Source organism: Orbicella faveolata, unplaced genomic scaffold (genome assembly GCF_042242905.1).
Source record: "Orbicella faveolata isolate gen_17 unplaced genomic scaffold, um_ofav_v1 contig_12, whole genome shotgun sequence".
Lineage (NCBI taxonomy): Eukaryota > Metazoa > Cnidaria > Anthozoa > Scleractinia > Merulinidae > Orbicella > Orbicella faveolata.
This window is the reverse complement of record NW_028301539.1, coordinates 6496307-6511899: the sequence shown is the minus strand read 5'-3', so window position 1 is coordinate 6511899 and position 15593 is coordinate 6496307. Positions and strand designations below refer to the sequence as shown.

The following is a 15593-nucleotide window of genomic DNA, read 5'->3' as shown; positions in this document are numbered from 1 at the left end:
GTGAAGGCTTTGCGGCTTTCCTTTGCTGTTTGCAGGATCAGCAGACTGCTTTTAATCGATATGACAAGTATACACTTAAATTAACAAATTAATTTCCGGTGAGGTAATTAGTGTTGCCAAATATTTTTAAAGATAATAAGCTGTTGATTTCAGAGAGAGTAACACTCCTTTGCGGGTTTCCTTTGCGGGTTTCCTTTGCGGCTTTCCTTTGCGGCTTTCCTTTGCTGTTTGTAGGATCAGCGGAGTGCTTTTAATATCAGCTTTTAAACGAAGATTTGGGGTAGGATTTTGGTTTATACAGTGTCGGATAAATTTGCACTCACGGGCAAACTCATAATAACATATCTTCGATACATACAATTTTAGATAGACAAGTGGGTCGCACACGCGATATGGCAAGTCAAGAGAAAATGATTTTCTCTTGGACAACTATATGGTTAAAACAACAAATTAATTTCCGGTGAGGTAATTAGCTTTGCCAAATATCTTTAAAGATAATAAGGTTTTAATTTCAGAGAGAGGAACTTTTCAGCGGAGTGCTTTCTATTTGGGTTGGTACATTTCGCTGACCTCTAGTACATGGACTGACAAGATGGACCTGGTACATGAACTACTTGAATGAACCACCAATGGACTACCCTAAATGTAAACTCCTAAAATGTCTAACCCAAAAGTTTAAGAATCAGTTTGTCTGCTCATGTTTCAATCTTCTAGGAACAATTTTTAAACGTCATCGCTTCTGCATGCATTGCGTGCTGTTTATTTTTCTTCGGGCCGATGAAAGTACATTGTAATACATTTATGTGTATTTCACTAAAACACCATACACAAGTTTAGACCAAAATTACGAACCTGTGTGGAACCCATTTTCCAGCTCAAAAACCATACTCCTTGGCATAGACGTACGGGCCGGGGAGGCGGAGGGGTAAGGCGGGGGCTGGGGAAAAATTTTTGGGGCGAAGCGCTGATGTTTCGACCAAAGGTAGTCGAGGCCAGGCTTGTAGGCTACTTTCTTTGACGTTTGCCCCGTAAAAACGGAGTTAAGATCAAATGATGAAAGGATTCAGGTATTCTGGTATTTAATTTTAAGAAATCACACAATGAATGATATTTACCTACATGCACTGCTTGACTACGTGTTCACTCTGTTCTTTTAAAGTATTATTACCATGGCAGTATGCTCCGTTTTCTTATATCGATATATACTTCATATATGGAAGTGGCAAATTATGACGTCACAAATTTAGGATAATTTAGTCGCCGCGCTGTTTTGTCGCGTCAATATGGCGGACAAATTAGGCTCGTGTGGCCATTTCCAAATACATAAGACCCTATAATCCATAATTTACTGTCAAAAATTGGGAAAGCGCATCACACTTTCTTTTTTCAATATGTCTCATCAAGGAGGATCGTGCCAGTCAGAGAGATAATGAAATTGTGTCTATACTGGAGATTCTGTCTATTTGATTAGCACACATTACTGAGTTGGTGAAATTCTATTATTAATTATAGTTCACCAATAAATTTTCTCTGATTCTTATTGGTTTAAGTTGATCACGTAGCACAATAATGTTCACTGGCGGAGAGACACTATCAGCCCATAGTGCCCGTCCGAGGAAAATACCCGGATGAATAGTACTCGTCCGTGAAGATCTTTCTGTAAACAGGCTAAATGCATGAATAAACATTTGATTGATCTGCATTGTACTAAATGGGTTTTTGTCTGTTTTCTCTTTCAAATTTTATATTTGGCTTTCACGCCTTGCATCTAGAAAAAGTTGAAAATAATTCAATATGATTTTTGAAGTCAACAACAACAACAGTTTATTTCTACTACTGTAAACAACTAAAAGCGGCAAGAACAAGTGGCGCGCGGAAGAACATTTAGTGGTAAACAAAAAAGACTAAGAGTATTTATGTCTCGGAATTACTATCGATCTGATAGTTGCCCCTTAGAAACTTGATGTTCCTAAAACTAGCGTAGCTGCTCTTGAAGCTTCGCTTTTTGGACAGATATTTAATTTGTGTTAAGAACATCCAATTTCCGCGGGTCAACTATCAGCCGATAGTTCCTTGACAGAAACAATCTATGTAAATGGCAAGGGACTTAGTGATCATGGTATAATCCGTTTCATGGCAGCCTTTGTTCTACTTATGACTTGCCGCTATGCCTGCAATTGTTCCTAAATAAAACTTTGATCTGCAAAGCGCTCTAGGAACGCTGCGGTGCATCTCGTTTTCAGCCTCAGTGTGAAGTGTACCAATCGATCTTTGCAGTTGTCAGCGAATCACGCGTTTCGCAGGGAAGTACGAGTGCGCATTTCAAGGAGTTCAATGGCGTCCACGGTTGTGTCACGGCAAAATATTTTCTTGATTAGAAACACGAAGCTGCGCCTGTAACTGGAACTTTGGAACGCGTAGATGAACGGGTTCACCGAACAGCTCAGTAGCGTGAGGTACTGTGCAGAATATTTCAGGAGAAGAGTGTTTGTATTTCTTATCTTGTTAAAATTCAGTATTATCAGAATACCGTACGGGATAAAAGCTATGAAAAAGACCACGGTCAACAAGATGAGGAGGATCACCAATCTTCTCTTTTCTTTCGCTTCCTCTCGAGTGTCGCCTCTCTCACTTTTGTTATTACAGATGGTGTTGTTAAAGTAAAGACCATAGATGATCTGGGAGTAGCAAAAAGCGATCACAGTAAATGGAATTATAGTGAGAATGACAAACAGACAGTCAATATAGATCACCATTTTGTTGCTGACAAATTTAGGGCACTGCCCCGTTCCCAAATCGTAATCAAAAGTTACAAAGATCGGAGTTACCATCGCTATGGCAACCAACCAGAGGGCGCTAATGACGTAAGCGATATTGCCGGTGGTGAGCCTACCCGACATAGTCAGCGGTTTCAACAGAGCGTGGTATCTCTCGAAGGCCAGAATTGTCATCGTCAGCGACGTCACTAACAGTGTCACAATGACGATGCTGTTATTGAAGATAAACTTACAAAGGAAACTAAGAAGCGCCGGCGACGAAGGGTGTCTACCGGCACTTCCAATCACACTTCCAATGATAACATGGACGGCCGTAAATAATAGCGTGGTTATGTCTGCAGCAGCTACGTTGACCAGGAGGTAGTTGGTTGTTGTTCTCATGCTGCGAATCATCTTTACTACTGTAAGGACCAATGAGTTGCCTAAAACACCAACGATAATGATTAGCCAAAGAAAGATCATGTCGACGGTGTTGTCAGTCTGGTTTGGCTGGTTTTGTTGGCAATTCTCTCCACTGCAGTTTGTGTTGGAGTTGTTACTAAGCGCAGCAGACATTATGACGTTTTATTTTTCCTGCCACCACTCAGTCACAGAAGACCACGATTTACCACTTTAGTTTCACCTGGACAAAGAGAAAAAAAATTACATACAATCAATTCACTGTAGATTATGAGTAGTGCCTTTTTCGCTTGGTCTGTCATGCGCGTGACACGAACAACCTGCCCCCAAAAATTTCCGCGCGAAATCTGGAGGCGGGAAGCGCGCGTATTTCAAAGCGAGATTTCTTTAGATTTCGCGCTGCCGCCACGTTTTTCCGGCGCTTTATTTCTCGTGTCACTCTCAATGAAGTAAGCAAAAGAGGGACTACTCGTATTCTAATGCACTGAGAAAATCAGTACGCAGTGATGTACACCATACTACTACCATTTGTCAAAGTTTTTGATATCTCGTTTTGACAAAGTTTTCTTGTCTCCTATTTGATTTAACCAGTCAGAGTATATGAAGTAAGGATTTTAGCTCGCGAAATAATATAATGATAAAAAAAGGAAATATACGCTCTGTTGAAACCAATAGATTATTAAGAAATTTTGTGGCTACCTATTTCAAGTCTGGCAGGTTTTTCCTATCTTGAAAATGTCAATAATGGGTCAAAATCCTTGGGAAAAAAAAAACAACAACAGTCAAATATATTTCGAAATTTTACCGGTTTGAGCCCTCATTAGCGCTTTGTAATTGCCGCTTCCTTGTTTTATACCCAATCCAGGTATGTTTGAGTATAAAACACTCTTTCATCTCCAACTACATTGAAAACTCACTCGTGATCAACGTTATGAAGAACGTTTACCCTTGTAGAAATCACGTAGAGAATCAAAATGACACAAAGTGGCACTTTGGAAAATGTCAGTGACGCTCATTTGTAATCTTTTAAAATTCACGAGCAAATTACTGTCAATTATATTTCAACATTTTAAAATACTCAGGCTTTATACTAATATAACCAAACTGTTAGCCGTCCTAATTTTCACGTTCTGTTAAAATAATTATGAAATATAGGAATATAATACACCAATGAGATAGGGAGTTTAATCAGTCGGAGAAGCTTAAAAGGCTTTTTAAGTTAATTTTAGCTGAACAGAAAATATAATTAGCAATTTAAGTAACCACTACGGCGACGCCGAAGACAGGTCCATTAAAAAACGAATTCATATTTAAGTATGAATCTCGCGATACTCTGAAGTATTCGAGGCTGAATATGGAACATAGTGTTAGATTCTTTCTCCAGAGATCGCATAATTTGGTCATTTCACGTTATCAGGAAGTTTTAGCAAAGAATTTCATATTTAGCAAAGGCTAAATATGAAATGACGGCGTTCAATTCCAAAGAAAGATGTGAAAAATTAGCCATTGTGGTTCACGTTCTCCAAAATAATGCTTAGAACTTGGTCATTTCACGTTGTTTTTTTGCAGATGACGGGTTCGAAATGTACCAAGATTCAAAACGTAGACACAGACCATTGTTTTGCTCATTAAACCGTTTGTTTAATGACGTTCTTGTCGGTGTCGCCGTCGTGTTTGCTGAAGTTCCCTAAATTTGCTGAGGACGGCAAAAAAGTCTTCAAAGAAATTATAACGCACGCGCGCAGCCATTGTTCTGCTCGTTGACCTTTTGTTAAGTGACGTTCAGTTGTGGTTTTCGTAAAATCCCTATTAGATGGCGTGTCCTATTTTGGTTGTAGTTATTAAAGATCCAATAAGTTAAGAGTTCATATTCTAGAGATGTGTATATGCACTTGTTTCTGTTAGGAAGCTAAGAGACGATGTGAAAGTCACTTTCGCCTCCCCTTTCACTAACACGCGAACTCTGAAGTTCAAAACCCATGCAACTAATCATTGCGCTATTGGCTTAAGTCATTCTATCATAATATTGACTCGAAAAAAGGAAACAAAATAGATCGAAATTTTACCAAGCACAACTCCCAGACGTGACCATTTGAACCCGTGGAAGTAAATTTCTGTTTCCTAAGAAATCTGTGGAGATGATTGCAGCAGTAAAACACGCAGGCTTTGATTGAGAAAAATTCGCGTGTTATAAGTCATAAACCAAGACCAAAGTAATCCATCTAGGCAATCACAAAGGAGACAGAAAATCCATTGAACCAATCAACAACAAAAACACCGTTCATTTAAACACGGTGGGTTTTAAAGCTAATATAGCTTATGGGGCCGTGTTAAAATGTTAACGGGGTGATAAAAAATTGAAGAAATGCAAAAAAGATATGGATAAAATCAATAAAAGACGAAATCACTGTCAAATTGGGGACAAATTTGCGGTGACTCTTCACTAAAGTTCAAGTTTCTGAGGGCGGGAGACTTTTTTGCCTTTTTAGCATAATCTCTGGCGCTGACAGCGGATGGTTCTAACAGATTCCAAACATTGGATCCTCTGTATGAGGATATCCTCTGTATCAAAGCTCGAAGTAAATGGTTGTAGCTGACGCGAAGCGCGGGAAAATATGTGCGAGAGAGTTAAGATTGGGTTTGGTTTTACTTCTGATTAAATGAAAAAGTGACGCACGTTTTTCAAGCAGATCGTGAAGCGTAGTAATATAAAATCAATCACTTTTCGACACTCAAGTGAAAACCGCTCTATTGTCTGCCGCCACCCAATCTTAATTACGCTTTGAAAAAAAAAATAAAACAAGAAAGACAAAATGGATTAAAATCTGCCAATCATAACCCACAGACATGACCTTTCAAACATGTTGACGTAAATTTCTGTTTCCTGAGAGACTCGGTAAGATCATTTACAGCAGCGAGAAAAGAAACCGTTGATTAAGCAGAGTTCGGGTGTTATCGGAAAGGTGCAGTAACTTATTATGTAATCTGTACTAGATCATTACGAGCAGTGCCGCCTATAATGTTTGTACGCGATGCATGCCTATTGTAGCCTCAACTACACTGAAATACAATGTACGTGATGGACAAAGTAACTAAAATGACAGAATGTTCATTTATATAAGAACTACATGAAAACTAACCAAAACGTGAAACCTGGGAATGGCCTCGGAGAGATACGACATAATAAAAATAAATCTTATCGCCCTTGAAGCGCGAGTCTTTGAATCAAAATCAATAAAAGATTTCAATTGCATTAATTTGACGCGTACTCTTACGTCCAAAGGTTCGAGAATAAACTGTAAATCATTATTTTTCCAGCCATTCTCATCAATCCCCGACGATATTACCAGAACTTACCTCGTAAAATCGTTGGAAGGGATCAGTTTGCAAGAACGTGTCTCAAATGAACCCTCATCAATTATGAATGAAAACGTTCTTTGACTTGTCTGCGGAAAGCGTACGGATCTTTAATTAACGGAGGAAGTCAAGGAAAGTCTGTCAAGGGGTACATGACATTTTCGTATCTCATACACGCTTACAGTACATTGTATTCTGGCGGTATTGATTGAACTATAGTCGACGCATCGGATGTTGTGGTTTTACCGAATGTCAGCTCTTAGCTAAAACTTCGTTTGTCAGTTTAAGCCTCTTGAACGTACAGCACTCCCACGGTTAGGTGCTCTCAGCAACATAAAGGATATTTTATTATAAATCAAGTTCTTTGGTGGAATGATTGACATCACTCAGCCTTTAAATCGACTCCTACTCGAGATTAGAATTCGAAATGACATTTCAACTGCAATTTCAATAATGCGGATGCTCAGAACAATAAAACATGGAAAAGCAGCTGCTCTTCTCGCTTGTACTTTGTATGGTTGCGCAAAACGATTTGCGATCTTGTTTAAATAAGCGAGGTTTAGAGTAGTTTACTTGAACCATTTCTGTTCTAAATTTGTGGTATTATTTTTCTAACGAAGTGGGATTGCTAAATGGAATGTCTGCGGATATTTTCGACTTTCCATCGTTCATCGTCATAACATCCATTGATTCATTTAAATGTCACTCACTTTATTATTACTCTAACATAATGATCACGTTTTGCAAGAATTTCCCTGTGTTGCCAGTTTCCTTCCTTATCATCCCATAATCTGCCTCGACATGTATTAACAGCAAACCCGATTCGTAGTCTTCAGCTTTGTCTTACATGCAATTTATACAATAGTTTTGCAAAATGATGTTCGCACGACATAATCGGAAATAATTAACTTGCAGGGATATAGACAAAGCAATCGCGACAAACTTTGCTAAGGAGCTGTGATAAAATTTTATACCGTCTTCTCTTGACTTCTATGTGACCAAAATGATTAAAAAAGCTTTTAAAGTTGTGCAACGAAATAAGAATACCTTATTTGAGAAATGGTAATTGCCATATCCATTCCAAAATGCGTCTTTCAAAGAATTTGAAAGCATTGTACCAACGTGCAAAAAATTATAGTGCCTTCATTTTTTCGGCAATGTTTTTCACCAGGAGCTCCTTGGAAAATGGAACCCAACCTCCTTGCTTTCAAATATAAACGTTGGTATCACCAACTGGTGCGGGGAAACCGACCAAACCTTTTTCTTCGACATTTGAATAACGAATCACTTGTTTTAAAAGACGCCCTGACAATCGTAAGTAAAAATGTTTTTTGGATCACCTCAATTTCATCGCAGGTTAACAGCTAAATTGACATCTTTTGTTCTTTACCAATTAGCAGAAAGTGCAGTGTCGGTTTAAAAATCATTTTTTTCATAGTATACTGCAATATTGTTTTATCGTTCATTTCCTTATGTGTTTTAGCTGCCTACAATTTGTGAAAAGTGCAATGGGTTTGTGTTCTTTCTCAATACGACCCGGAATTCGATGTTTCTAAAACCGGCCTTGTTCTGCAAACAAGTCCATGACTTTGAAAATCAAGCTTTAAATTCTTAGTAATTGCAGACATAATTTGTACAGGAGTTATCTAAAAATAATAAATTCAAGACAATTTAATTTTGGTAGCATGATTTTGAGAAGCCAAATTCATTCGTGCACATCATAGTAAATGTAACGATAATGATTTTGATTCTGAGGAAGAGTGGCCGACCACTGACCCTCTAAAAAGTGTGAATCAGTTAAGTTGGCGAGAGTGAAAATGGCATAAAATATAAATAATCGAAACGAGACGATGGTTTTCTGAAGTTTGACTCAGTGTCATATGAAATGCCCAATAAATTTCGAACTTTTAGTATTCAAAACTTTTAGCATTCAAATTTTAGAATTCAAAACTCAAGAGAACAATATTCTTCATCGTTGATAACTATTACAAACTTGTCAGATCCAACTGGCTATCAGCAGGCCTTTATGTTAGAGCATTTATTGTACAGTTCACGCATCATGTCTGGTGTTAGTGGATACCACACAAGTAAATATTGCTTTCAATGTATTCTGATTGGCCAGCTCGGAGGTGAATAGCAAGTACTATTTACTCTGAGTAAACGTAAACAAACAAAATGGCTTCTCGTTTCGCTTCAGTTACCGAGGAGAAATTTTTCGGATAAACGAGGCTGAGTATTTAACTTGCGTTTTATGTACTAAAACAACTTTTCACTTCGGTGTCGGTGAAAGTTGTGGATATTTACCTCCCTTTCGGTGAATAATTGTTAATTATTGGACAATTGCGCGAGCTGCCGTGTCTGACAATTGCACCTGCATGGGGTCCTTCCCCCCTGTTAAGTTTATGACGTGTTTTTTTTTTCAACAAAAAGTTTAAACTTTTCGTTTCTTTGTTAAAAATTTTGATATAGCTTTGATGATTCGGTAACACGACTTTGCGATTATGAGAGAATTAACCATATCAGACTCCCGCTTCGCCGTCGTGCGGTTTTCTTAATTAATCACTCGTATGATTGCGGACCGAACAGGCCTCCACTCTTTCCTTTTACCATTACTTATTACAGATTACAGCAAATATGTTATTCATGATAATCAGCAGAAAATATTTTAAAATTTTTACTCATTAACTTCAATAAATAAATTAGATAGCTCGGCCTTACTAAAACAGAAGATAATGGCAATTTTCAAAATGGTTACCTATGTTTAGGGATGTAAATTCCTGATATTTTAAGGTTATCTTTTACAGCAAAATAAAAAAAAAAAATCAGAGAGTTGATAATTAAAAGCCATAAATAGACATAAATACTCTCATTTCACACAAAAGTAATTAAAAATCGGATATTTTTAGATTTGCATGAAATTATTTTTTTCTATCGGCCCAGAAATTGAAGGTTATACGGAAGCAAAAAGTGTTTTTCGACCCCGGATAGCCAATGGCATCATGTTACCTGATTATTTTAACACCTCAAATAACTCCGACTTATGAAATGGAAAATGTTTCAGTGCTCTTTCTTTGTAATTAGTTCAGGTCATTTGACCAAAAGTTAAATTTTTAACTAGTAAAGGTGTCTTTACAGTAGCAAGTCAGTTTCTGACATTTGCATTGAGAAAAATAAACACCATGAAGCATCTAACAGTAGGCTTAATTGATCGAGATTCTTCATGCAGCAATTGGTCTCCTAGAGTGACTTTTTCCCCAAAGACGAACGGAAACTTAGCTTACTAATTTCTCCTTAAAATATCAGTATTATTCAAACGAACAAGTGCTTCGAGAATTAGGAAGCAAATTAACTAGGAACACCATCTTAAAGCATCACCAAAAGCTCAGCGTTAACATTGGAGAAAGAAAAATTATGAGTGGCTCTCAATATCAAAAAACTCTAATTTGTTTAATACTAGTAAATTACCAGTAGTTCATTTCGTCTTAATTCGAGCAGCAGTGCGGATGAAAGAAAACTTTCAAGAAAAATGTAATATTTTGCTGTTATTTTTTTTATCAAATGGACTTATCAACTGGAAGATTCGTTTATTTTTCCAGTTGACGTAAATCGTCAGGGAAAAAATTACTCTTTCCAGCCTTTTTCTCCCCATGCAGTTCGAAGAGGTCCCACATCTGACATTAATAAGCTTTAGAATGATGTCAAAGATAATTTATAAGGCCATTTCCCAGATAAAGAGGGAAAAAAAAAAAACAATCACTGCTAGATTACTATCAGTTCAAGTGTTCAGGAAGACAGTTACATCAGTAAGCAGCCACAATATTAAGACAACTTACCAGGTATGAGAGTGTCCCCGTTTGACGCAAAACTAACGCCAGTTTGAAATAAAAACAATTAAATGAAAACGAAGTATCGCTTTGATGCCGCACTTCAAGAAGAGAATTGAGGACGTGGATGTCTTGATTAATACGATTCGGAAGGTGTTGGCCCTTCGATTCGTCAATGTATCAAGCTTGAAAGTACGTTTTCGCCAAGGACGAGCTTTCTGCGATCAACAGCGTTGCGAATTCTCTGACGGTTTAGCTGTATTCCACTGATTAAATCTCGAATCGGAAGCTTCGTCGTCAAATTAATGAAAGCGCAAACTACTTCAAACGCCAATCACGTACAGATGATTTTAAAATTCACATGTCACCGTCCTGCAGAGCACATGTTGTCATTCCATTAAAAGAAAGCTCGCAATTGGTCGAATAAAAAATCTTGACACTGTGAAAGGAAAAGAGTTGCCATTAAGATTTTTAAAATGATACACTGTTAATCTTGTTTAACTAAGCTAAAACGTATATTTTATACAATCGTGATAAACAATTGTCTCACGTTTTGCCATCAAACTGACTCTCCTTCAATTGTTTCGAATGAGACGATGCGATGGAAATAAGATTAAAAATCTATCTAGAAGCAAAAATGACCAAGAATTAAAATTTCAGCGTAGAACGCTAATGCAAAGGTGGCAAGAATAATGAAAATGATCAGCCAAGATATTTTTCTTGATCTACTAACAAATTCTTAGAACTAATCCTGACATAGATGTGCGTCATTCAGTTAATCACGACAAGTAAGCTAACATCATCAGTTAGTTGATATAGTAAGCACAGGCTTCTCAAGGGCTGTTCAGTTAGAGAACTTTGACTTTTCAAACCAAAATACCAGAGTCAAATTCACCCATGAATCTAAATACACTAATATCCGGCTCTCCTGGCACACGTGTTTAATACGACACCCAATTATCACACACAATTTTGCTCTCTCGGCGAAAAGCTCAACTATTTTGTTCTCAAGGACACCTTTTATGTAAACCAAGGGACACTCTCTCGTACAATGTTAACCTCGCTGGACACTGGCTATCTTTGCGCTGTAGATTTTCGTTTTTTCACGATTGTGTGCCTTTGCACAGAGTTCGTGTTCGACGTGCTGACTAAAAAATAAGCTAGCTCTAGTAATTTCTGAGACAGGAAAACCTCATTGAGACCCCATGGGGGAGGGGGGCGGGTGTTAAATGCTGAATGTTTTAATCTTATTTTTCTACCGATTTTAGGCTGAAAATATTCTTGTGATAAAAGTTGTGAATATTGTTAGATTTCAGTGTGTAACATTTCTGTTTTCGAATGTAGCTGGTGTATGGATGCATGGTGTAATTTTGGAGCCAGACTGCAGGCATTAAAACCGGATATGAGGCAAAAAACTTCTTGCAGAAATGTTACTAGCATCGAACACGCTCTGCATGTTGCTGCATGCTGTTTTTGTTGCTTTTTGGCTAGTTTTGCCGTTTATAGAAAGGAAGAATTTTATACGGTTTAGTTAAAAACATACAATTGTATTGTATTTACAAATTTTCTACACAGAAAATTATATTATATCTTCAATTATATTCTTAAAATATTCTTAATATTTCGCAAATTTCAGCCTCCATATCGTTACCAAATATATTCTTATAAAAGAGTGTATTTTCCCATCCCCCGTTAACATTTTACCTATATATCCCGTATCCCGTTAACGTTTTACCTATATATCCCGTACCCCGTTAACATTTTACCTATATATCCCGTATCCCGTTAACATTTTACCTAAATATCCCGTATCCCATTAGCATTTTACCTAAATTTTCCATATCCCGAAAACCCCGAATAGAAACTCCTAATTGTTGTAGGTTAACAATTTGTTTCCATAGAAACTGGTAACTTTTTAGGAAACGATGTTGACGAGAGAACTTCACTGACTCACCTCACCTGGTGTAAAACACATCAATACAACCGTAAAATTATTAAATATCACCAACAAACAATAAAATAAAGCAGTTAAAACCAGGTATTAAGTCGTTAACAAAATATGAAGTTTAGTAGGCCACTACATCTAAACGTCATTCCGACGCTGCAAAGGCCAAACATATTCCATTAACGATCAAATTTCCTATAATGGATGTGAGTTGTCAAAACGTGACGGAGACCGTCAAATTGAACACCAGATGTCTCAATAGCGGCTCTCTAACATATTCTTATCACCAAAACCCAGGTTTTTAATCAAAGACCAATTGTGAGAAGAAAATGCATACCTCTTCTGTGCGACACCATCACGACAGCAAAATAATAATAAAAAAAATTCACCTCGTATATCGTACACATTTTTTTTTTCGTAACATCGAAGGGAGAATTTTTGGCCGAAGCAAGGCAATATTTTCTGGCACCCGAAGAAAGCAGGTGAAAATTCGAAATAACTTTTTTCTAGCTGCCAGAGCTTTTCTTTTCTTTTCTTTTCTTTTATCTATTCAGGAACTAAACTGAAATGCTGAATGAACAACCATCTGTCATTGCTACTTCTAAGAATTTTGGTACACGCGGATTATCATCCGAAAATTGAAAACTTTGGGATGCTGTCTGCTTTTGTCAATGTGTATTTACATTGCAAACAAAAAAAAAAAACAAGAAAAGCTAACTTTCCACCGTCGCGATATTTTGCGTTCAATAACATAACGAAAAATAATGGAAGGCTCTCGTCTGGAGAAAAAGCTGAATGTGGTTTCAACTATTTTCTCATACGCCAACTGTGTCCATACATTTCTTCTCTTTCAGGAAGGTAAAGTTATTAAAATCCTCACAATGGACGTTTACAATTGAAAACAATTTAAAAATCTTCTAGTTTATAGGGCTTCAACTCTGAAATTACTAACAGATTCAAAATTGGCTTCGTCGATGAGAATTTTATCAATGTAAAATTGAAGCAAATAGCTTTTCAGTACAAAAGTAATTTCTCTCACCTGCAGCACAAAATAGACAAGAGGAAGTCTATGTTTACGTTGAATGTAGAGTTCAATCATTGAAATTCCGTATGTGGGACCGTGTAACTTAGCTGTAACATTTCCCACGCCAATGAAATGCTTTGACGCTAAATTGTGTTGGGATCAGTTCAAAAGATTCTGGAAAGCTTGATAAGGACTGATTGAAAATTGGAAAGCCTCAGTTTTGGGTGTCGATCTGTTTTTGAGAATGATTATAATTAATACTATATACAAAGAAAACTCTTCAGAATAGACGTTTGAGGACAATAACTTGAGTGCTGCAACTAATTTCAGAACGGCAATAAAACGTATTTTGGAAGGTTCACGTCAACAAATTGCCTTCACTTTTGAGGAAAAGCTATTTAAGAAAACTGGACGTCGACACAGCCCGTTACTAAAATTCAAGTTTAGTTTAAATGACCGAGCATTTGCTACGAGGTCCTTAATCGCCAGAAAACATTAATGCTTAAGGTTGTAAAATGATTCTCAATGCATACTATACAGTAAATAAACAGGCAAGCACGGTATATACACAAACCAGCTATATCATATTGGACTTTCACTTAACAGCGCTGGTTTTTGATAAAGATGGTGAGCAATTCCTTACCTGCAGAGCAAACGACATCCGTTTTACCTGCATCTGAAGAAATACGTGCTGGCAATGACTGACACGTGACCTATATTAACACTGTGTGCTCATACGCTGTGCGCTCATTAAGTAAATGCCACCGGATTGGCTGTGGGCTTTGTTTGTACAGTGTCTCTTTAGTCTAGGGGAAGATTTTAATTCAAAATGGCTTAGACTACAAGCTACTACTACTAGACTACTGGCTTTGAGATCCTAAGATGCTAGCAGAATGTGGACTTCGTACCACTTTGAGATCTGTTATCTTGATACGAGGTTACTCGGTTACGTTCAAAATTTCATCATGACTTCACATTAATGTTCATTATTACAGGAACTCAGACAGAACGTGAAGCACTGTGTTGTCACTCACAACTGACATGCAAATGTTTCAGTACACTCTTTTTTTTTTTCTTTTTTTTTTAAAGAATACATTTTATAAGAACAGAATATCTAGGCTGAAATTTATGAAATTTTAAGATACTTTAGGAATAAACCCAAGGGTGCGATTTGAAAATAGAATTTCGTGTGTTGAAAATTTGAAAATACAATAAAATTAAATGTCTTTTACTAAGCCGTATAAGTGCTGCCCTTCTCTAAACGTCAAGAAAAGCCAAAATACAACAAAAACTGTACTAGTCGTATGTTCGATGCTTAGAAAATTCTGCAAGAAGTTATTGATATGTGTCATGTCAGGCTCCAAATTACTTGACAGCCATTAAAGTCGATAAAACCGAAATGTCATAAGCTATAATCTGCGAATATTCACAAGGATATTTTTAGCCTAAAATCGGCAGAAAAAAAGGGATATTCAGCCTGTGCCGGAAAAGCAATATTCATGTTTTAAAAAAGAGTGTGGGAAGCCCTAATCACACAGATCAATGTAAATTGTTCAGTACAAACTTAACCAAATTTCGTTGGGATAAATTCTACCGGTAAAAATGGTAAATGTGTTCGATATATTAGACGAAGGGAATTCGTCCTTTACGTTAAAAAATCCATTCAAACTTCTCGAAAAATAACGGGAAGCACGATGCTCGCAAATTGTATCTAAATGTCCTTTCCGCACAAGGCTAGAGAAATTTTCCGTCCACTCTATATGCGGGAGAAATTTTAACACGCAACAATCACCAAATTTTGGATTCAGTGTGTCAAAGGAAAACTCGGTCGGGGAAATCACATGATTATCGCGACTTCATCGTTTTCGTTTTCCGTCCTCACTAAAACACAAAGCCTGCGTTTCCAAATTCCTCCAGTTTAAAGAGCATTTTCGAAAAGCTCCGTTTTCGTGACAGATTAGTGTGGATGGCGGGCCTAACCGTAGAAATAAAGTTGCGTTTTCAAATTTCTCCGGCGTAGCGTGGAGGGGCCTACTTGCTCTGAAACTTTTTTCGTAGATCTGATTCCTACCAAAAAGGTACGATTAGATAAAATTGCTGCTCAACTATTTATTTACTTTTCAGATAGACCTAGCTTACTTTTTGAAGAGGAATATCACAAGCATTTATGTCGGGAGATTGGAATATAGAAACTGGTTTGGGGAGAGGGTTATTTGCCATAATATTCTCCATCTCTGTTTTATAGGTATATTACCTAACCAAAAATG

At 37.2% G+C, this 15593-nt stretch overlaps 1 protein-coding gene across 2 annotated transcripts; it reads right to left on the bottom strand.

Moving 5' to 3' along the window:
- Window positions 1–1062: 1062 nt before the first annotated feature.
- On the bottom strand, window positions 1063–14007 carry LOC110046922 (pyroglutamylated RF-amide peptide receptor-like). Of its 2 annotated transcripts, none has more exons than XM_020752637.2 (2): window positions 13970–14007; window positions 1063–3399 (listed from the first exon to the last, which is right to left on the bottom strand). In XM_020752637.2, the coding sequence occupies exon 2, from the start codon at window positions 3330–3332 to the stop codon at window positions 2289–2291; it is 1044 nt and encodes a 347-aa protein (XP_020608296.2). In that variant the 5' UTR covers window positions 3333–3399; window positions 13970–14007; the 3' UTR covers window positions 1063–2288. The 2 variants fall into 2 exon arrangements, with proteins under 2 accessions (XP_020608296.2, XP_020608295.2); XM_020752636.2 differs by lacking the exon at window positions 13970–14007 and adding an exon at window positions 6534–8609.
- Between the last annotated feature and the right edge of the window lie 1586 nt (window positions 14008–15593).

Coding starts and splice junctions, on each gene's coding strand:
- LOC110046922 (XM_020752637.2), bottom strand. CDS start 3,332: ATGTCTGCTGCGCTTAGTAACAACTCCAACACAAACTGCAGTGGAGAG.